The 22,126-nt window shown below is 40.8% G+C and overlaps 1 protein-coding gene across 2 annotated transcripts in view; it reads right to left on the bottom strand.

Annotated features, from left to right (window-relative positions):
- FER1L6 (fer-1 like family member 6) overlaps nt 1–22,126 on the bottom strand; it is a 156,372-nt gene that overhangs the window by 17,488 nt on the left and 116,758 nt on the right. For both annotated transcript variants that reach the window (XM_032803511.1, XM_032803510.1), the window contains exons 24-35: nt 20,339–20,500; nt 19,040–19,220; nt 18,603–18,823; nt 17,023–17,145; nt 16,853–16,892; nt 14,667–14,785; nt 12,477–12,608; nt 11,336–11,461; nt 10,192–10,319; nt 8,452–8,622; nt 5,344–5,504; nt 3,580–3,722 (exon numbers count right to left, since the gene is read on the bottom strand). In XM_032803511.1, the coding sequence (XP_032659402.1) occupies nt 3,580–3,722; nt 5,344–5,504; nt 8,452–8,622; nt 10,192–10,319; nt 11,336–11,461; nt 12,477–12,608; nt 14,667–14,785; nt 16,853–16,892; nt 17,023–17,145; nt 18,603–18,823; nt 19,040–19,220; nt 20,339–20,500 (1,707 nt within the window). The remainder of the gene's footprint in view (nt 1–3,579; nt 3,723–5,343; nt 5,505–8,451; nt 8,623–10,191; nt 10,320–11,335; nt 11,462–12,476; nt 12,609–14,666; nt 14,786–16,852; nt 16,893–17,022; nt 17,146–18,602; nt 18,824–19,039; nt 19,221–20,338; nt 20,501–22,126) is intronic.

Below are 22,126 nucleotides of genomic sequence, written 5' to 3'. Positions count from 1 at the left end.
TTGTTTCATATCTTCCTGTGAACCAATTCTTGGAATCTCTTCCTTTTGGGGGGGCCCTAATTTTTCTTTTCTCCCCCCTGGAGGATTTTTGGGCTCCCCCCAAAGGTGGTTACCCTTTTTCAGGCATCTTCTCTTCCCCATGATTTTTCGTGGCTGTCCAGAGACACTGGATTAAGGATTCTTACAACAGTCTTTAACCCCACAACCCTGCTTTTGTTAGTGACTGCAGAGATTTACAAGGCCACTCTACCTTAAGATCAACCATATGTGCAAGCTACCTTATGCAAACCAATCGTTCTGCCTTGCCGTTAGTGTGAAGCTCCAAATACCGTTTCTAGACCTGAGCTAGAATCTGTGTAGCTCAAAAGCAGTCTCTCTCACCCACACAAAGTTTTCCAAGAAAATATAGGAGCCTCCTCACTTGGTCCGCTTCAATAGTCAAGAGCTGCAACATAGATAGCATTTCCTAAACATTCACATTTTATTTAAAATTCTTCTTTAAATAAGTTAGGACCAAAACCTGACCGTGGGTTATGCCCTAAATGATCTCTAGTTGGCCTCTGAATGGTCTCACTTCACTTTTATATTTATCAAACCTCACTTACAATTGGTCAAGCCTAATTTTTAGGAAAGTTGTTTTGGGGCCTACTATATTTCACACATTCTCTGGAACAAAGTATTGTCATTTTAGGCTAGGTGGACATTAGAACGCATTGGTAGAGACTGAAATCTTACCATTTGAAAATCTGGGCACTTTTGAGGACAAATTTTGCCTAGCTATTTATTGCTCCATCTTAGTTTTGAAAAGGAAGGATCTCCAATGTTTACGACACTGCCTTGTCAAAAGGAGATTTGGTTCTATTCTCTCTCTACACATCCCTTTCTTTATAGCCTTGTGGAGTCATCTGGCCTAAATTGTCAAAAGTATATAGTGCCTAGTTGCACTAAAATATTTAAGGTGCTTGACACTTATTTAAACAATGAGTTTTAATTTACCTGAAAACTCAACCAGGTGCCTAAATAATTTTAAAATTCCAGCCATATATACCTTTTTCTTGAAATCATGTTTAGCCAAACACATTATTGAGTTCAGTTGCGTTGTTACTAGGAAAGTTCTATGGCGTGTTGTAGAGGAGATCACACCACAAGATCAAATGTCCTTCTGGCTGTTAAATCTATGAATCTATAGCATGAATAAATATGGGGCGGGTAGTAGAAAGATATATAATGATGTGCTGCCTCTTGCTAGGCTGGTAGAACCTCATATCCCAATACCCTTGCAATACCTGGAGGAAGCAGTTCTCACTGAGAAAAGAGTCGCAATCTCACTTTTTATGATGAAATGGGAAATCAACTGAGTTTAATAATCAGCAAACTCCCCGGTGTATTGTTTTTCCTTGATCACCAGGTATCATTAAACAGAGATCATGGAATGGAAATCTTCATGCAACCCATAGAAAAGAGAAGGGACACTAAATGTCTATCAACCAAAATCATCTTGATGGATTGAGAAGCTCCCTGAATGGCAAAATTCTTTTCTTCCTGCTGTTTCTATGCTCGCTTAGGGGTGGCCCTATGTAGGCCCAGTAGAACCATTTAGGCGAACTAGGCGGTGCCTAGGGCGCAAGATTGGGGCGCCAAAAAGTCCCCCAAATTATTAAATGGTTGCAGCCGCTGGAGGGGCTAAGCTGCGGCAGCAGTAGCTGCCTCCGCGGCAGCCAACGTCCCCGGTCAGAGCGCCAGTCAGCGGCCCGAGGTCAGTGGCCCTGCGCAGCCGGCAGCCAGGGCGCCCCTCCCGCCCGGGGTCAGGGAGCCGCCGCCTCCGGCAGCCAAGGCGCCCCCCGGGTCAGAGCCACTGCCACGACCCATCCCCAGGGCACCCCCCCGGGGTCAGGGAGCCGCCGCTGCAGCCCAACAGTCCAGGGCGCCCCCTCCCCCGGGGTCAGGGAGCCGCGAGACCCGCCTGCGGGGCGGCGAAATGTCCCGGCGCCTAGGGCGCCAGAAACCCTAGCGCCGGTCCTGTGTATACCAACTAAGGGAAGCCCTTGCTAGACAAGTGAACGCAGTTCCAATGGCCATCATAGGCAGAAAGAAGGAACTGAAGGTGGGGTCGGGTTGGCAGGGTCATATATTGAGTGCCATGAAGGCACCACTCCAGGGGGCTCCACAGCTGATCCAATAGGAGCTGCTAAGGGAAAACGTTTCTGATGACCATGCATGTGGCACATGCACACATGATTGGAATCAACATGAACAAGCACTCAAAGAAGAAGAAAGGTGTTTCTCGTGGTATTTTCAACTCAGGCCAGAGGTAGTACCAATTGAAATCTTTCCAGAAAGCCTATTCTTATGAGACTTCCAGCCCAATTTTGGAAACTCAGGAGGGTTGGATAATTATTTGGATCCTTAACTGAACTGAACTCAGATTCTGAGTTGTTTTCAGTTTGGCCATCACAAATAAGAACATCCTGTAACAAATCAGTGATTATCTAGAATTTTCATCACTATCATTGTGCTACACATTATCAGAACTGCACAATAATGAGGGCAGACTCTAAGCCCTCAAAGCTGAGACACAAAGATCACCATTAGCTGTTCACACTATAACAACAATACTTATCCAAACACATCTGTTGAGAAATTCTGATTCCTCTCCATAGATGGTCTGGACAGGAATCAGAACATATACTGAATAGTTAATTATATTTTCCCAATGAAATATATGCATACATATTAGGACTGCCAAGCTATTAAAAAAATTAATTTGTGATTAATCGCATTGTTAAATAATAATAGAATACTATTTATTTAAATATTTTTGGATGTTTTCTACATTTTCAAATATATTGATTTCAATTACAACACAGAATACAATATATATGAAAATGTAGAAAAACATCCAAAATATTTAACAAATTTCAATTGGTATTTCATTGTTTAACAGTGTGATTAAAACTGTGATTAATTGTGATTACTTTTTTTTAATTTAGATGAATTTTTTTAATCGTGTGAGTTAACTATGATTAATCCACAGCCCTATATTATAGATATTCATTTTAGCAGATGCTGAAATTCCATTAGTTTCAATGTGTCTTCATGAAGTCAGTATGACTTAAACATGTGCTTAAATGCTGTACTGCAACCAAATTCCTAAGTAGTTATTTTCAAATATGAGCAAAAGGACTCTTGATTAGATTCCCTGAAAACAAAATTGTATGGTGAAGATAAAACTGAGAGCACCCCTACAAGAACTTTGCAGATAGCAGGAGAGGGAAAGCAACCGTCATTAAAATGCAATGAAATGCAGAGTTAACATTACATTTACAAGAAACCCCCAAATCTTTGCATTTAAATCAGACCACTCTTGCTGAGGTGCCTAAATATGAATTTAGGTGCCTCACTGTACATATGCACATTTGACAATTTTGAACTTTGCACTTATTATTTTGTGCAAACTATAATGGAAATGGGAGCACTTGTGAGATCTCCCTTTTAGCTCTGATAGTAACAGAAACAACAGTGGTAGGAGAAATGGAAAACCTCTCCCATGTTTCATGCTTTCACTGTAGGTTTATCTACCTGCTCCATGCCTGGTTTATCCTTGTGATAGAGAGGCCGGGTCTCAATGTGTTCTGGAACCAGCTTATATCCAACCTCTGGGATTTCATCCCAGGATCGTAAAACCTTTAGGGCAAGTTGTTCATAGGATTCAACTGGCTCTTCTATAGGAAAGAGTAATAAAAAAAGAACAACCAGAGCAGAATTAGCATATTAAGCCTCTGAGTAATATGGCCTGTCAGTTGTGAAAGACACATGTTAAAAATCTGCTCGAGTTTAGAGCAGCATTTAATGCATCCCAAGGAAGAACAGAGATGCAATAAAACACATTTATTCCTTTAAATAAGAGCACCCACAGGAGTAACTGAAAGTTTAGTGCTGAGAAGGAACCTAATTACAAAATACCATGAATTGTGACAAAATTAAACGCGCCTATTTTAGTGCTGTATCTAACAGTAGGATGGTAAAGATTTGCTAGCTTGGTTTCTTCTTCTTCTAAATAATTATGTCTTTTTCTTTAAAAAATTGCAGCCAATCAAAGAACAGGGGATTTGGCATTTCCTCGAGCTGCCAGGAAGTGTCAGTAAATAGGTGCTAGGGATTGTACATTAGTCTTATTTTTGCCTTGTGATGGCAGCAAGGAAGACCCCCTTGAGTGCCAAATTCATATGCTGCCTGAAGGGAGCAGAAAGATGCCAAAGGTATCCATGGATAAAATTGTGCCTTGTCCTGGGCAGTGTTGTGCTAAGCAGGGGAAAGGGAGGGCTAACCTGCAGTACCCCAGTGACACGGTGTTTCTGAAAAGCTTAACAGCTCCACTGGCGCTGGGGCAAGAATGCTGGGAAGCAACTATTGCAGCCACTTCTCCTAGTGCACACCTCTTGGTAGGCAGAGAGTCAGGTCTAGTCCTGCTCTGCCCAGGCCCCTTTGGAGTCATTTGTTTGTCTAGAACTCTCCTACCTAATGCATCCTTGGGGAACAGCCATAGTTTGGCCCTATCCTTATACTGAAGCACACCAAGCCCTATCTTCCCTGGTCTGCTTGCCCACGGGAGAAACGAGAGCAAGGTATATGAGCTAAGACGAAGATCAAACACTGAAAATAGACTAGACACTGATGAAGAGGGAAAGCACAGTCCTTGTGCTGCTTCCCTCTCTTGGGCTACTCAATCAAAGCATCCATCCTAATACATGTCATCTGCCCCTTACCATCTCCTTCGCTCAGAGACACAACCTAGCCACTGGCGGCTATGTCCCACCCCTCACAACCCACATCTACAAACCCAACCCCTGGTAGCTTTGGCCCTCTTCCCCTCTTGGAACTTGACTCTTCCCCGGGTGGAAACAAAAACGCCCTGCAAAGACCTCTAGACTCATGGCTCCCCAGGCTCAATAGGACTGCAGGGAGTAGGATTTATACCAATGCTCTCACAGAACTAATGATGATAGCGACAATAGTTAATAAAAAACAAGAAGTGTAACAATGAAGAGAGGCAGCCCGGTCTAGTGGATAAGGCACTGGACTGGGAATTAGGAGGCCTGGGTCCTGTTCATGAATTGACTATTGACCAGCTGTGTCACCTTATACAAGTCCCTTAACCTCTGTGCTCCTATTTCTCTTCCCGCTCTTTGTCTGCCTTGTCTATTTAGATGGTGAACTCCTCAGGGCAGAGACTGTCTCTTGCTATCTGCTTGCTCAGTGCCTGGCACAACAGGACCCCAATCAAAGGTGGGACCTCTAGCGGCTACTGTAATAGGACTAAATAACAATAAATGGCATAATTACCATTCTCGTCTTCATTAAAGATTGTCTTCCCAGTGAATACTTTGGTTCCTACTTGTATCTGCCCAGTTTGCTTGTAGGGCCCAGGCAGTTTGTTGTCCTTGCATAACTTGTTGAGGATCTCAGTTGGCTGAATTGCATCTCGCCAGGCATTGTACCCTTCTCTGCAATAAGGGGGCAAAGCAAAGTGAGGAATGGAGAATGTTTTCTGTTCGGTTAAAGGCTGTAATTATTTAGGAGCGCCAATCCAACAGTCAGACGCCCTGGCAGACGGATTTACTGTAAGGGAGCTTAAACCTGACTGGATGAAAGTGAACAGAATTAAATTTACACAAGTGAAACAAAGCCAGAGCTGGACATGTCCTCTGCTTCTCCTTTCTCAGTCCCTTAGAGCCATCCCAGCAAACGTTCCCCACATTGTATACCCTCATTATCAAGGTCTGACAGCACATCAGCCACCAGCTGTTTGGCCAAGGAAGTCAGGGAAGGACTGGCCAATGTTACTCCTTGATCATTCGAGACTTGGTCCAACACTAACTAAAGTGAATGGAAGTCTTTTCACTGACTTCATTGGGAATTGGATCAGGCCATCACATGATTTCTGCAGTTTGACATGGAATTTTAGAGTCATAGAAATAGAGGGTTGAAAGGGATATTGAGAAGTCATCAAGTCCAGCCCCCTGAATTTGGCCTTATGAGGAAAATTAAATTTTCAATGACACTAAGGGTATGTTTACACTGCAGCTGGCAGTGTGCTTCCCAGGTTGAGTACACAGATACACACTAGCTCTGCTCAAGGTAGCTCACTAAAAATAGCAGTGTAGCTGAGGGCAGCATGGGCTGCAGCTCGAGCTAGCTGCCTGAGTACAAACCTGCCCAGACTCCCTGGTAGCTCTGGGTAGCTGCAGCTGCCCCCCATTCTGCCACCCATTCTACCCCCTGTCTACACTGCTATTTTTAACACATGTGGCCCTTAGGTTACGTCTACATTTTGAGGGCTAGAAGTATAATTCCCAGTTTAAGGAAATAGACCAGTGGTCACTCTGATCAATGTAGCATACTAAAAACAAAAATGTAGCCGCACTAGTGTGAGCAGCAGGAGGGGCTAGCTGCCCCATATACCTGTCCAAGATGCTAGGCATGTACTCAGGAGACCAGTCCCTCCCATCACTTGCACTACCATGGTGACACATATTTTTAGTATGCTAGCTTGATCAGAGCTAGTGCAGGTATGTCTTCTAGAGCTGGAATTTACATTTCCAGCTCCAAGTGCAGATGTATCCTTTGGCTCCTAAATAACCTTTGAAAATGGACTTAGACACTTTTTTAAATTGTGCCCTATATCTCTATAAGTATATTGAAATACTAGGATTGCCACAATGATTAGTACTAGGGCTTGAGTCACTACTCTGTGACAGTGGATTTTCCTTGGTGTAATTCAATTGATTTAAATGGAGTCACACAGGTGTGACACAGCAGGGAATCAGCAGCCTCTCAGGTTTTAGAGGTCGTAGAAGTTATGCAGCCAAGCGGTATTTCAGTTTATTTTGATTAGTTAATTCAGATGCTGTATTTGAGACTCCATTATTAAGAACAAAATAACAAATTCTAAGCACTACACAAGGTGCCTGCTAAAATAACACGGCAGCTGGGGGCACTTCTGGTTATAAAAAACTGTACAGGCAACAGAAAAAATGGTCTATGGGGAGTCAAGCTACAATAATAAGGTAAAACGTCGAGAACTCTGCTTACCAATGTATTATGCAGTTTAAAATCACTCCCCAATTTTTAGCATATCAACTGAAGTACTGCAATCAGGCACATCAAGGGCTAGATCCTCAGCTGGTGTAAATCCATTAAAATCAATTGAAACTAGCTGAAAATCTGATTGGCAGTGTTAATGCAGGCCAAACATTTCACACTTCTTATCGTTGTAAGGGGGGAAAAGGCAAAATTCACAGAGGACTAGACACGGGGAAGCACTGGCATGTGGCTGCAGAGATGAATCAAATACAGACATAGACCAAGCTAACGCCAATGAGGATTTCTCTTTTCAGGTGGCTGAAACTAGAAACCAATCAATCTGCGATCACAACCTACGTGACAGTAATCATTGGCGTCAATGGACACTGAAACCCTGGGCCTGCCTACGCAGTGGAGTAATGGAGTCTACAGGGGTGTGGTTTCTAAAGCAAGTTAATATTGGTGTGCATTAACTGTTATAGGTAGACCCAGGGGTGCTGCAACAATTTTTATAGTGGGGGTGCTGAGAGCCATTGAACCAAACTGTAAACCCTGGATATGATGGAAACCACTTCAAGCCAGGGCGTCTGGCAGCACTCCTAGTTCCAGCATCTATGTGTAGACCCTGCTGGTCCACACTAAAGGTGCCTTAGTGCCTCTTAACATAGTACTGTTTTAAACAGCACTGAATTAAAGTGCACCAGCAAGGTCTACGTGGACCAATTAATGCCCAACACATTAGTGCACTTTAGAAATCATGTCCCTGGAGAGTACATTACCCCACTGTGTAAACAAGCCCCTACACATGGGACAGGAATATTATACTTTAAAACCTGGCCCAGAGCAGGTGACTGGGGCCAGGAAATAAAGTTCAGTCTCTGATCAATACTCCTGTGTGACACACCTATACTACCCACCATCTCCAGAACCTACTGCCAAATTCTGTTCTCACTGACACATGAAAATCCAGAGACACTCCAGTGGCTTCAAGGTAGTTACTTTGGATTTTCAAAAGTGTAACTGAGAGCAGAATTTGGCCTTCCCACTATTGCACAGCCATCTCAGACAGAGCTTTTTATTCACCCTCTGAATCAGTAAAATCTCCAATTTATGTTTATCAAACAAAGACACTTAAATACAGACAGTTTGCTATCTGGAACTAATTGTGAGTAAGTAGGGCTGTTGGTTTTAAAAATTCTCAATTTCTGCTTCTGAGCCTTGTGACACAATTCAGTTGAACAAAATCTACAAAACTCAAAGGCTGAAAAAAGCACAATATTTGGCTACATCAGTTTTCATCAAGAAGCTTCTCTGCAGGTCACTCATTTTTCATGTATGCACAAACTAAGTGTCTGAAGAGGATCTTACTTTTCATATTGACTTTGTAGACCACAGGTAGCCCGATGTCTGCTGTAGAAACGATTTTCCAAATCAATATTAGTTTCTCCAATGAGGTCATCTGCTCCAACCATATCGTGGTCATAGATCAAGATGGAGAGCACAGATTCCTTAGGGAAAGTAGCCTGAATTTCAAATGATCTAAGGCAAAAATTGATATGATTTTGTAAGACAAATAATTTTTAAAGCTAAAAGTATCAGCCATAAAAGGTATAGAGGATGCTACAAGTGCACAGTATGCTCGCAGAGATGAATAGTTTCTTCTATTACGTATTTTTACTGAATACCTGAACATACTGAAAACATGCCAAATAAAAGGAGTATAGAGCCCTACCTAATCAGTTCCAACTGAGGTTATGCATCTGCATTTTTTTTCTGAATGGATTGTATTCTTGTACCTGAAACAGGAAGTGCTAAAACTCTGAAGAGAGAGTCCGTTTCCATGAGATTTCTTGCCCAATTTCCAGACCAAAGAAAAGCGGCTAAGTTCACATAAACTCTGGTTACCAACTGAACTGACCATTTGAACCTTTTGTGGTTCATTCCAAAAGCTCCAAATCCTGATCTCAAAACTACATTTTGATAATTCCATCTTGATTAATACTAGATCCTTCCTGTTTCCATGTAAGAAAAGGTGGTCTCTTTTAGAGTAAAGGGATTCCCTGGGGAAAATCATGGGTTGTAAAATTTACCCACATTGACACACACAGGGACAGATCCTCAGCTGATGTAAATAGTCACAACTCCATTGACCTCTAGCTAAGTATCTGCCCATATGTTGTAAAAAAAAAACCCATATACTTATTGTTATCACTTGTTTTACTTTAACTGTGAATATAAATAATTATTATTCGCCTATCTATCTGGATATATGTGGTTTCTCATGTAAATCTCTCAGATGAGTCAATAATTTAGGAATATTTTTTCACGTTCAGCACAGTAAACACATGTAACAAGTGAAAAAATGTAACATTTTATAGCTGATTACAAATTCTGATCTACATTTTCAAAAGTGATCTCTACTTTTACCTGCTTAGACTTTTGGGTGCCCAATTTTAGACACCTCTGAAGTCATGACATTGTCAGATACCAGATGTAGTCAATAGGAGTTGGTGGTGCTAAGCACCTCTGCAAAGTAGACTAAAGTGGCTAGATTTTCAAATCTGGCCCCAACTGAGGGTGCGGAGCACTTGAAAATCTAGCCCTGAGCTCTTTTGAAAATCTGGCCCTCTGTGTCTAAAGTAAGGCACTCAAAAATTGACTGGCCCAAAATCAAAGGCTACCTTTGAAAACTGGGGTCTGGTTTGGTCCCAAAAGTCTGACATTGTTTTATAGTAATACTCAGATTTAAAAATGCCACCACAAATTTTGGAAATTAAGTTTAACTGTCACTGTATCTATTTCACTTTAAGCTAACTAATCGCCTCATTAATCTGAGCTGACAAGATCATTTGCTGCTTCGTTTCTTGCTGTGAAATAAAAAGCCTTTTGCAGATTGAATTTCAGGAGGTGTTTGACTAGCATAAAAATTGAATAATTTGTAATCATACAATGTGACACAAATTCTTGCGATTTTAATTATGAAACATCCAAACACACACATATCATTGTATAATAAATCCACTCTGCTCTTCAAAACAAGCAGAAATAGCTGTAGCAAAATCCTAAGGTAGAAATCACCACGAACATTTAAATAAAACTATCACTCACCTTCCAAAAACTGGATTTAGTTGTTTGGGGATGTAATTGGCCTGGTCTTTAATTTCAGTTTTGCCTAGTCTGAGCACGATATAGGGATCTGACATGCCATCTGGATCAGCAGGGCTAAGATTATATGCCTGATAAAAAGAAAAGACTCTTTCATCAAAATCCAAATGCTTCATTAAAGGTAATAATTAAATGTGGTTGTTTTCTAATAGAGCTGTTTATCCAGTGGTGCACAGGACGTTCTGGAAACACAGATGCTAAGCTAGTCCTGCCTCGTAAAATATATAGAGAGCCACTGCGGAAAGAATGTTTGGAGATTGCTTAGGGCCCAAGTGCAGAGCTGAAGTGAGCAGCTAGAACGGTCCTGGGCACTGTTGCTGATCAGAATGAAATGGGCGAGGTGAGAGGAACAGAAAGTGCCAAAGGAAGAAGCTGACTTTGCTGGAGGTTTTCAAGTCCAAATCTGTGTGGGATTCAAGAGAATTTCGCATAAACAATGGGCCAGATCCTCAGCTGGTATAAGTCATAGCTCCATTGACTGGCCCATTATTTGCGATAGATGTGATTTGAAAGCATTTAAATACAGGAAAAAAGTGTCTTCTTTCTCTTCTTCTGTTTTGTCTTTTAATTTAATTTCCCCTCCCTAAGCCCAGGTTTTTTCTACCTTATATAAACTAATTTTCTTTTCTGCTTCTTTCTTGTTTTCTCACTAGATCATTAATGGCTGCCTCTCTCCTCTGACTTCTCCATTTCCCACCATGTTCCCTCAATATTTGATCTTCCTAATTTCTACCACTTGTTCCTTCAAGTTCATCATTCAGACTTCTACCCCTTTGCTTTCTCTTAAAAGTATATTCTCCCATTCTCTCTTTCTCCTGAATGCTTCCTCCTTTGTTTGTCCCTTTCTCTTTATGATGCTTTCAGAACAGCCCCTAGATTTCCTCTCCAGTCAACTGGCATCTTTATGATTTACAATGAGAAGTACTTATGAGCTACAGATTCTACTCTGTAGTACAGTAAGTATTATGGAATTCTAACATATGGATGAGGCTTTTCAAATGCGACACTATGTAGAAACTAAAGAAAAACTAATTTGAAAAACAAATTTCCCATTATTTCAAGGCTGAAACAGAAGCTGTACACTTACTCTCACGATATACACCCTAACAAGGACTTCGACTGAGTTATTCGGTGGTATCCCTTGCAGAATTTTAGGCTGTCCTCCATCCATTGAGCTGGAATCTTCAGGACTTTTGTATATGCAGAAAGAGCCCTGTGGACATAAAATGTTTTATTTCTCTGAAAAAGACAACAAACCCAATCCAAAAAAAAAGTCATAGTGTGTAGACAAAACTTGAAGAATACAGTCTGCATAGGCACATATGCTGTATTTAACCTTATCAAGACATTCCCAGAAATATCTGCAAGCTCCTAGTCACAGCACTATTAAATAAATGAATGCAACTGTTGTGGCTATTCCCATCTTCCAGACACCAATATTCTGAGGGTCATCATTTTGCTCTGAATCACTCTTGTGTAAATTAGGAGTAATTTCATTGACTTAAATGGAACTCTATTTACAACACTGTGACAAGGAACACAACTTGCCCCTAGCTACTCAGTAAAAACTTCAGCCCCCATGCAGTATTAACTCATCTTACTTAAATAACCATTATTACTAAAGCAATTAGCAAGTCATTTTTAAAAGAGCTGTGCCCCATAGAGACAGAAGAATCAACAGGCTCCTTTAAGGCACTGATTCCTCTGAAGTATAAAATACCTCAGTTTTAGAGCACACAACTGTTATATTAATTGTGCTTTGAAGTATACTTGCAGATTTCCATGTAGTAAGTTGTATTAGGTTGTGTAAGTGAAGTGAGTAGAAGGCCCATCATTTAAGCTAGATAGGATAAAGTAACAGAAATTACACTGAAGAAATAAACTTGCACGAGCAGAGGCTGGACTGCATAATGTAATAGGTCAGCCTTGGCTCTAATTACTACAAATCTGTGATTTAACACAGCTTTGTAGTTTTAAATAAATGCCCTGACTCAAAACAATAGTAAACATTGTGGGTTGGAAACTGCCTCCATCAGTCAGATAACAAGAGAGAATAAACAGCAATCCTCATATATAACACATTGTGGCGTTGGATCTAATAGGAGAATTAATGATATTAAGAGTAGATGGCCGGTGTAATTGAAACTCATTTTCTGCACAACTGGAATGTCACTGAAAATGTGGCATTTCTCTGAATTACCATGTATCCAATCAGCATTTAAACTCACCTTAAATTTTCCTATTATTCTGTCCTCATAGTCACTGTGATCTTCATCTGTGGCTTTGCCTCTGAAGAGTTCAAAGGTTTTCACCCAGTCTTCAAAGTTATTAAATTCACTCTCCAAGTCTCCATCATAGATCTTTGAAAAAATGGGAAGGTGCTCATTTCACAAGGCATGGCAAGTAAAAATATAGCAACTGTTGCATTAACTGGTGACTTAACATTCAGCTCTGGCTCAGTGCTTAGGTTTTATAAAATCAAGTGCTTATAAAACCTTTTGGTGACCAACAGAAAAATATCCCATTCCCCACCAGTGATGGAAACTTTTAACAAATTCGCCTCTGGAGTAGCAATCCAAATACTCTAGCACTGTACTGATGCATAATAACCTGAAAGGAAGATAGACAAGAAAAGGTACTGTGGAAAACAATCTTGCCTAGATAGATAGAGATTGGATTGCCTAAAAAACATCTTTCCCATCTCTAATTCCTACAGCATGGTTCTATGTGAAATCAAAAATAAACAACAGTGAAAATGGCTATCTAAATTTGTTCTCCAAGTGGAGACCTTTCCATTCAAAAATGGAAACAAACAGTTTCATTGATCTGTATACTGGTTTCATGTCCCTTTTTATTCAACCCCTCTCTAAACAGCCCTAATATTTTCAATCCCTCCACATATTTCTAACTTTGACTTTCTGGATCTGAATCCTTCCCATGCCACTCGTGCTAGGGGCATGAACAAGGCCCCATTATCCCTGTCTGTAATGCTGATTGCTGGTATGGTTACCTGGCTTTGTTTCTATACCTTAACTTTTTTTATGAGGCTAGGATGTTGGTCTACCACTCAACTCCCAGTGGACTGCTTCGCATCTGATCCCTGCCCGTTAACCTGTCCAGCTTGGGTATCAGGAGGAAAAACTTCCACCGGCATAGCGCTCAGGGTCACTGGAGCACACAAACCTTCCCACCAAGTCAAGGTGCAATCACCAGGAAAGGCCTTTTGTTGTTGTTCTACCTTTGATAAGATACAGTGACCAGCATCTAATTTATAGTCCCAGTGAGAGTCTACTATCACTATATCTAATCCTTTCATCATTAGTTTCTATCTCATTCTTTGTACGTCCTAACATTTCTGAAATGCCTTGTCATTTGTTCCCCTAATATCCACATTTCTGTGCTTTCATTAATATAAAAAGATATTTTAGGCTCAAACATTCAGATGAATTCAGATGCCTAGGAAGGAGTACTGCAGAAAAGGATCTAGGGGGGTCATAGTGGACCACAAGCTAAATATGAGTCAACAGTGTAACACTATTGCAAACATCATTCTGGGATGTATTAGCAGGAGTGTTGTAAGCAAGACACAAGAAGTAATTCTTCCACTCTACTCTCCGCTGATCAGGCCTCAACTGGAGTATTGTATCCAGTTCTGGGCACCACATTTCAGGAAAGATGTGGATAAATTGGAGAAAGTCCAGAGAAGAGCAACAAAAATGATTAAAAGTCTAGAAAACATGACCTATGGGAAAAGATTGAAAAAAATTGGGGTTGTCTAGTCTGGAGAAGAGAAGACGGGGAGGGGCGGGACATGATAAGTTTTCAAGTACATAAAAGGTTGTTACAAGGAGGAAGGAGAATTGTTCTTCTTAAACTCTGAGTCTAGGACAAGAAGTAATGGGCTTAAATTGCAGCAAGGGAGGTTTAGATTGGACATTAGGAAAAACTTTCTAACTGTCAGGGTGGTTAAGCACTGGAATAAACTGCCTAGGGAGGTTGTAGAATCTCCATCGTTGGATATTTTGAAGAGCAGGTTAGACAAACACCTATCAGGAATGGTCTAAATTATACTTAGTCCTGCAATGAGCACAGGGGACTGGACTACATGACCTCTCGAGGTCCCTTCCAGTCCTATGATTCTATGATTAAGAGCATAAGTTAAGTGCACTTTGGCATGATAAAGTGTACATATGTATGTGATTAACTATATCCAAGGTGCAATGAGAACAAAGGGAAAGGAAAGGGGACTGTAACTCCAATATTTACAGTATATTCCATAAGGGTGAAATTCAGCCCTGTGCAAGGGGCAGCACAAGAGCTAAGCTCCCCTCCGATCTCACTTAGGACTAGCCCTCTGCCCAGCAGTGAATTTTGCCCATTTCAAATAACCTGAATTACAACAACAAAGCATTGTTTACCTTCAAAGTTGCTAGATTTGGGTCTTCTTCCTTTTTGTCCTCTTTGAACAACTTTTTTTGCTTCTTTTTGTCTGGCTCATCTTCAATGCTTAATGCTATGTGGCCAGATGTCGACTTAGCTACAGAGATTTGATGACATAATTTAGGTTTATAGTAGCTGCAGTAATGGATAAACCTCTAATGGCTTAGATAAATCCTTAACAAAAATCTTGGGGAGGGGGGTGCTTACTTCATTCCCTCTCCTTCTCTATACCTCTCTTGCACTTTCTCCTGTCAAACCAGTTAGAGATTCTTTCCTACAACTCATCCCTACCTGACACACCATTTTTTCTCTTCTCTACCACTGAATACAAACATCTGTTTGGTTTATCCCCTTCCCTGTGACTTCTAATCTCACTCCCCTATCGACCCACCCCTTTTCTTTCTCCTTCTTCCTCAATCATCTCACAGTCAAATCTACCCCAAATGTTGAGAAAAATTTAAGGTGAGGTCTTACCAAGACAGCATCTTGACAATGATATTCTAACTGCTTTCAGATCTCATAGGCTCCAGGCCTTCCTCAGGTCAAAGGCACCAAAAATACATGCCAATGTGCCTCTAACCTTAGGAAAGCCATGGAGAATGTGGAGATGTAAATATGGCAACTGCTCAGCAGAAACCACCTACCTGGTTGACACCCCACCACTGATTTGGCAGCTATCAACAAAGGCAAGAGGAGCTTGTTGTCTCTAACTAGCCACACCTTATTCCGGTTTAGTGTTTGGTTTGAGGTTTGAATCAGTCCTTTTAATTTTGTTAAACTAATTCATCTATGTGTGATATAAATATCTGTTAATACTCTCTCTCTGGCATTTATATGGTGCCAGCACCCTAGTATCTAGGCAATGATATAAAACATATCTTGTACAAATAATTAGGAGAGTCTTTTTCAGTTCTCAAGTCACCAGCCTGGTCAAAAAAATGGAAAACCCTGGCATAACTGTCACCACTAAAGTTTGTGGATGGTAGAATTCTATCTACGTTAAGGTGTCAGTTAACAATATCACTGTACATGGATGCGGCATCAGAACTTAGTATAACATTTCTTTCGGGTGGCTAGGTATAGTGCATGCATAATTAGAATTTTGACTGATAGCTTTTCAGCACTGATGATCTGATAATTGAAATTTTGGTCAGCTGCCATGTTCAAAATGATAACGACTGACATTTATGTAGTACCTTTCATCCAGAACTATTGCAAATTGCTTTGCAAAGTAGAAATCTTTCCCACCACTAATAAAATATAGCCACCTCTAGGATGGGAAGAGCCAGCCATTTTATTCTGAAGAGCAAATCTACACAGACAGTACAAATATTAGTTTTCTTTCTCTGCCTACTTAAATAGTCGGGTTAGGAAAATAATTTGCTAAAGGCATGGTTTACTACCACAGGGATATGTAAAGCAGTAGAAGATTCTCTTCCATTAGTGTATTTAATAATCTATTCTTGTCCAATCTCTTCTGTTGAAAATTCTTGAGCTGACTGAGTTTGACAAAAGAATTAGTTGCTATTGTGATGCCTATAATTCTGGACTCTATTTTCAATTTCAAATTCCTGGAACTGAGCCCATTCCTATGGTTTGGGTTCTCAGTTGGATTCCAGGGGCGGCTACAGGCCCCAGCACCCCAAGTGCATGCTTGGGGTGGCAAGCTGCAGCAGGCACGCAGGCGTGCCTGCGGGAGGTCCGCCGAAGCCGCAGGACCAGTGGACCCTCCACAGGCAACCAGCCGAAGGCAACCTGCCTGCCATGCTTGGGGCGGCAAAATGCCTAGAGCCGCCCCTGTTGGATCCAAAATTAAAAGAGGCTCATTTTTTGGATCTGATACAGATGCATACCAATACCATGGTAAACTTTCTAGAACATTTCTGACATTGTAAGAATTCCTTCAGTTTGAGGCTGAATTCTGCAAAGAATTGCTCGTGTGATTTGAACATCGTTAAACCCAATCCTCAACCCAGTTTTGTATCTCAGCATCTAAACTCCCCAGAGTCTAATCCAGATATGGATTAGGATCTGAACACTACCCCTCTCACAACTCTAGGAAGAACAGACATTCAATATGAACAGGGTAAAAATGTTCTTGAATTATCACAGAAATAAATTATTATAGTAAATACAAAAGTGCATATACAAATATTTTACTCACTGTTGCCTGGTTTCCCCTCGTTGGGATAGATTGATTTTACCTTTCAAAACAGAAACAGAATGGTCAGACTCCTAAATACAAATGGAACATTAAAGAGGAAGCCATTTTGCATAAATCTAGCTTTAAAATACCACACATCCATTCAAGTATGGGGCTACTCGGGCCCTTACCTTTTTCATTTTTTCCACAGAAGCATCATACTTTGACCACCAATCAATAACATTTTCAGCAGATTCATCTGCTATTGTTCTCTTTTTTCTTTTTGTGGATCGTCGGGTGGATTTTCTTGATACCTAGAAAGGTATAAGGAAATTCTGTTGAACTCCAGGATTACGTCAGCTATTAAAAATCAGCCTGGCTATCAAGCAGAACAGATGTAGGTGGAGTAGATTTCAGTCTGCAAGAACTACATTACTGTGTGTCTCTGACTTTGTATCCCACTAGAGATTCCATTGTGATTATCATGTTTTTAGTACAGTTTCTATATTACTTTCTGCTGGTATCAAATATTATACTTTTAAAATTTGGGGCATTGCAACAAAAGCAAGCTATTTAAAGGGAAGATCTACCTTAGAAAGAAGAATTATTATATTTGGAAGGATACAGACCTCCTGATATGTCCTGGTTCCCTCCAATATTACTGCATTTGCAAATACATTCAGAGCTTCCAGTATTATCAACACTTGAGTTTTGAAGACAACTAGGATTCTGAACAGGCATTGAGAATTCAGTCATTTTGCCCTTCGAAAAGTTAAAGAGTCCGATCCCACAAACCAACTGCTTCTGCAAGTAGGCCCATTGACATCAGTGGGATTGCACATGTAAATAACAACTGACCCAGTTAAATTGTGCATTTGGCCTTTCACACTTACAAAGAGTTGCCACTTGCAACTGTCATGTATTTAGCAGTGCAGCTACAAACAGAAGGGCAGTTCATCTATCAATATAACAATGCCTGAATCTGAAGAAGTGGAGTGTTTACTCACGAAAGCTTATGCCCAAATAAATCTGTTAATCTTTAAGGTGCCACCAGACTCCTTGTTGTTTTTGTAGAGTTACAATACTGGGGTCCATATTTGGATTAGTACTTGACTATATTTCATTTACTCTTGTATCTATAAATTGTGTTGCTATAGATGACTGACACACAAGGGTGCGTACAGGTGGAGTTAAGACATCACTGCCTTTCCTTGTCCTTCAAACTATGCAGAACATTGACATTGTGCAACTAACTACCAGTGCATCTAGATGCTACAAGTAAGAAGTGGCTACTTTATCCCACTCCAAAAAGTGTAGCTGAAATGGAGCACAATGTCAAACAGTTTTGTCATTCCTTCCATTTCATTTGAAAGTAAGAAAGAAAGAAAGAAAGATTGGTTATTTCCCGATCCAAAAAGTGATAGTTTATAGAGCTGATCACAAAAAGGTTTCTGCAGTCTGGAAATGTTCTTCTGATCAGCTGTATGAACTAAAATATATTCTGCCTGTCATGCTGACCAATATTATCTCATTGTTTCATTTTTCTGCCCCACCTGCCTGTATGCACCTGTTGTCTATTGTCTTAACTTCAATTGTAACCTCTTTAGCACAATTTTTGTCTTATGTTTGTACAGCAACTAGCACAATGGGGTCCTGGCCTATAACTGGTCTCCTACACACTACCATAATAATCAACATATTATTAATTATATTATTTATTATCATTATTATTTTAAAATAGCTAGCGAGCTGATGGTTCAGCTAAGTGCACCTTCTGCTTTCCATCTTTTGCTGATTCAGAGGATGGGGCTGTAGGTTTAAGTGCAGATGGCAGTGAAGAAGCAGGTACAGCGGCTGCAGCAGAAGATTTTGCTGGAACTGGTTCTTGCATTACTACTGCAGCTGAACCGTGTTCCACATCAACATAAATGTGATCTGCTGGATATAGTTGCGGTTGGGATGATGCAGGCAGCTGTGGTGACTCCAGAGCAGCTGAAATTAGAAAGACAGCAATTTGGTCATCGTATTGGTTCTCATGAAAATATGAATAATTATCTCTCTTAAAAGTTGCACAGGGCTTGATCCTGCAAGGTGCTGAGTGCTCCAGTCCCAGTCCAGCAGATCCCGTAAGCATGTGCTTACTCTACTGTTTTAACAAATATCATCTTGTCTTTTTATTTGGGGACAAGAGTTATATTGTGCATTTACCTTTGTCGGTTTCTATAACATCCATTTTTGCTGTAGGTGCAGGAAGCTCCTTGGGTTTATATAAATATTGCTTAAGGCAATTGATGGTGTGTGTTCCAACAAGAGTACTACGACCAAAAGCTCTCCAGTCAACCACACAGATACTGAGTGGTGGGTGCAAAAGCTCATTTTCAGGCAATTCCTGGCAGAAAAGAACAGACAAGCATGAGAGATTTGTTTTCCTTACTCGTGTCAAGAAAAGTGCTGGATTGAGAACCTTGACTACTGATGTTCTTGATCCATCGAACAGGTATAGCATAGGCAGTGGAGTTCTGTCCACACTACCCTGCCAATCCAACTTAGAAAAGCACTCTGGCTGTGGGCAAACTGCTAAAAATTTGTCAGGGAAAACAGTAAAGTCTAGAGGAATCAATGCAGTGTTGGAAGTCAGGAATTTATGAGTTCTAATCCTACCTCTGCCACTGACTTGACCAAAGTAATTTCACTTCACTGCCTCAGTTTCCTAGCTGTTGAAGGGGATAATATATATTTCCCTAGCTTACAGGGATATTGTGTGGATTAACTAGGTAATGGCTGAATATCAGTTTGAATGTGTAAAGTGCAATAAAAATTAAAGGTACCATAGGTACTTAGGTGTTATTATTGGTGCTTAGATACCATTGTGCCTTGTAAAAACATAGATAGACTTTCACCATTGTGCCTTGATGTCGCCAGTTAGCGCAAATCCTCGGCCTCTAAGACCTGAACTGAAACCACCAGTTCATTTTGCACATCATTGGACAGCCAGGAAGCTTCAAGGCACTACTGACCAGGGCCAAATTTAAGTCAACAACCTAGAGGTAAAAGGTTCAAAGCTCATGGGTCATAACTAAGGTTAAGATTTTATCAGGTTATTTTTAGTAAAAGTCACAGACAAGTCACAGGCAATAAACAAGAATTCACAGAAGTCTGATCCCCATCACGGGGAGGCTGAGAGCCCAAGTCCTGCCACCTGGGGGGGTGCTAACAGCACAGGCTTACTGCCAAAGTCCTGCCATACGGGGCTCACCACACCACCCGCTGCCTGAAGCTGACAGCTGAAGCCCTGAAGTCGCAGAGGTCATGAAAAATCACGGAATCCGTGACCTCCGTGACAGACTCGTAGCCTTAGTCATAACCAATCAATTACTTAACTGTCCAATCTGGCAACAGCACAAAAGGGCTTAAATAGTAAAGAAAATCAAACAGTGCTATAGCTTGGTTCTTCCACTGTGTAAAGAGAAGATGATCAGAGAAAGAGCGGCAGTGCACTGTACACACCACTTCAAACCTGTCTGCTTGGACACTGAAGTTGGGATTGTTCTTGACGCTCTGGATGACGGAAGATTTAACTCCTTTTCCTGCACATTCTATGAGAACCTGTGGGCGGTCCACGGAAAGGAGCTGGACTTTCTTCAGTTCACGAACACCCCAGAACAGAACCTATGGCAAGTGGAAGAAAAGCGGTCAGCAAAACCTAGGCAACAGTGGGCCAGACTCACTGGGATGCTCCTGACAGGAGCACACAGGTAACACTGGGAATCATGGACCAGATTCACCAGTATACTCCTGCCACTTTCTGCCATTCAGACAACGCATAGCTGCCAGAAAGCGCTGCTGAATCTGGCTCCAGTTATCTGCAAGAAATTGCTCTAAACACCTGAAATTGAAGAAGAAAAAAAAAAGACCTCATGTCTTTGAACTGAAAGTTAAGCCAATTAAAAATGTTAAACTGTTAACAAAACATAATCAGTGAATAATAATTTTATTTCTAACAGTCCCCTCCTCTATGGAACAAACAAGCTCAGTCCTTATTAATCTGACAGGCCAGATCCTCAGCTATTGCTTACAACAGAGTTACATCAGTTTATACCGTTTGAGGATATAGCCCAGGGTATTTTGTCAGGAGTAGTTTTATGCACTGATTCACTGCATACCCTCTAGAACTCTCATGGAATTCCAAGTTTTCCTATCAGCAATACAATTTTTTAAGTTCTAACTATAGAAAATAACATTAAAATGACAACAATTACAACAATATAAATTAGGAATTACAAAATCCAGAATAAAATCCTTCAAATGCCAAACCACAGCCGTATCATTCCAGAGTAGACCATGGATAATGCCTTGAACGAACACTATTTAAGCACATGCCTAACTATAAGCACATGGTTTGTCCCATTGACATAAATGGAATTCATGTGCCTAAAGTTAAGTATGTGCTTAATTAACTCACGGACTCAGGCCTAAAACAGAAAACACATCTGAAAAAGAGATTTTTTCCCTTTGTCCAGTGAACGGTTGTCATTTCTCTTCCTATTTCCCTTTGCAACAATTTGACTGTTTGATCCACCCCAGAAAAAGTCAAAGCAAGAACTGCTCCTGTGGTTGAGTTCACACACAAGCATTTCTAGTGACTGGCTCATCAGTCTCAGCACAGTTCATATAATTAAAATCTGACTTGATTTAGAAATTTTCAAAGACAGGCAATTAAACACATTATGTGTAGTTATAGGACCAGCGACAGGAAGTGACACAACATGACTGGTTAGAATTTAGTCATTAGTCTGACAAATGAGGAATTGCCAAATTTCCCTTACATTCTATATAATAAAGTGACTTTAGGCCCAAACCATAGATGACTGTTCACAGGGGAACTAGAGGGGTTGGGGAGAAAGCACAAGCACATGCATGCAGGAGGCAGCCATCATTTGGCTGCAAGTTTTGAGAGCAGAGGAGGAGTGGCTAACACTTGTTAAGTTCTCCTCACATGTTCTACAGGTCATCTTAATTATCACTTCAAAAGTTTTTTTTCTCCTGCTGATGATAGCTCATCTCAATTGATTAGACTCTTCCTGTTGGTATGCATACTTCCACCTTTTCATGTTCGGTATATGTAAAAATATCTCCTGTCTGTGTGTTCCATTCTATGCATCCGAAGAAGTGAGCTGTAGCTCACGAAAGCTCATGCTGAAATAAATTTGTTAGTCTCTAAGGTGCCACAAGTACTCCTGTTCTTTTTGCGGATACAGAGTAACACGGTTGCTACTCTGAAACCTAGCAACATTA

The sequence above is a fragment of the Chelonoidis abingdonii genome, chromosome 2, assembly GCF_003597395.2.
Source record: "Chelonoidis abingdonii isolate Lonesome George chromosome 2, CheloAbing_2.0, whole genome shotgun sequence".
Lineage (NCBI taxonomy): Eukaryota > Metazoa > Chordata > Testudines > Testudinidae > Chelonoidis > Chelonoidis abingdonii.
Note: the sequence above shows the minus strand (reverse complement) of the source record. Positions and strands in the feature narration are given on the sequence as shown.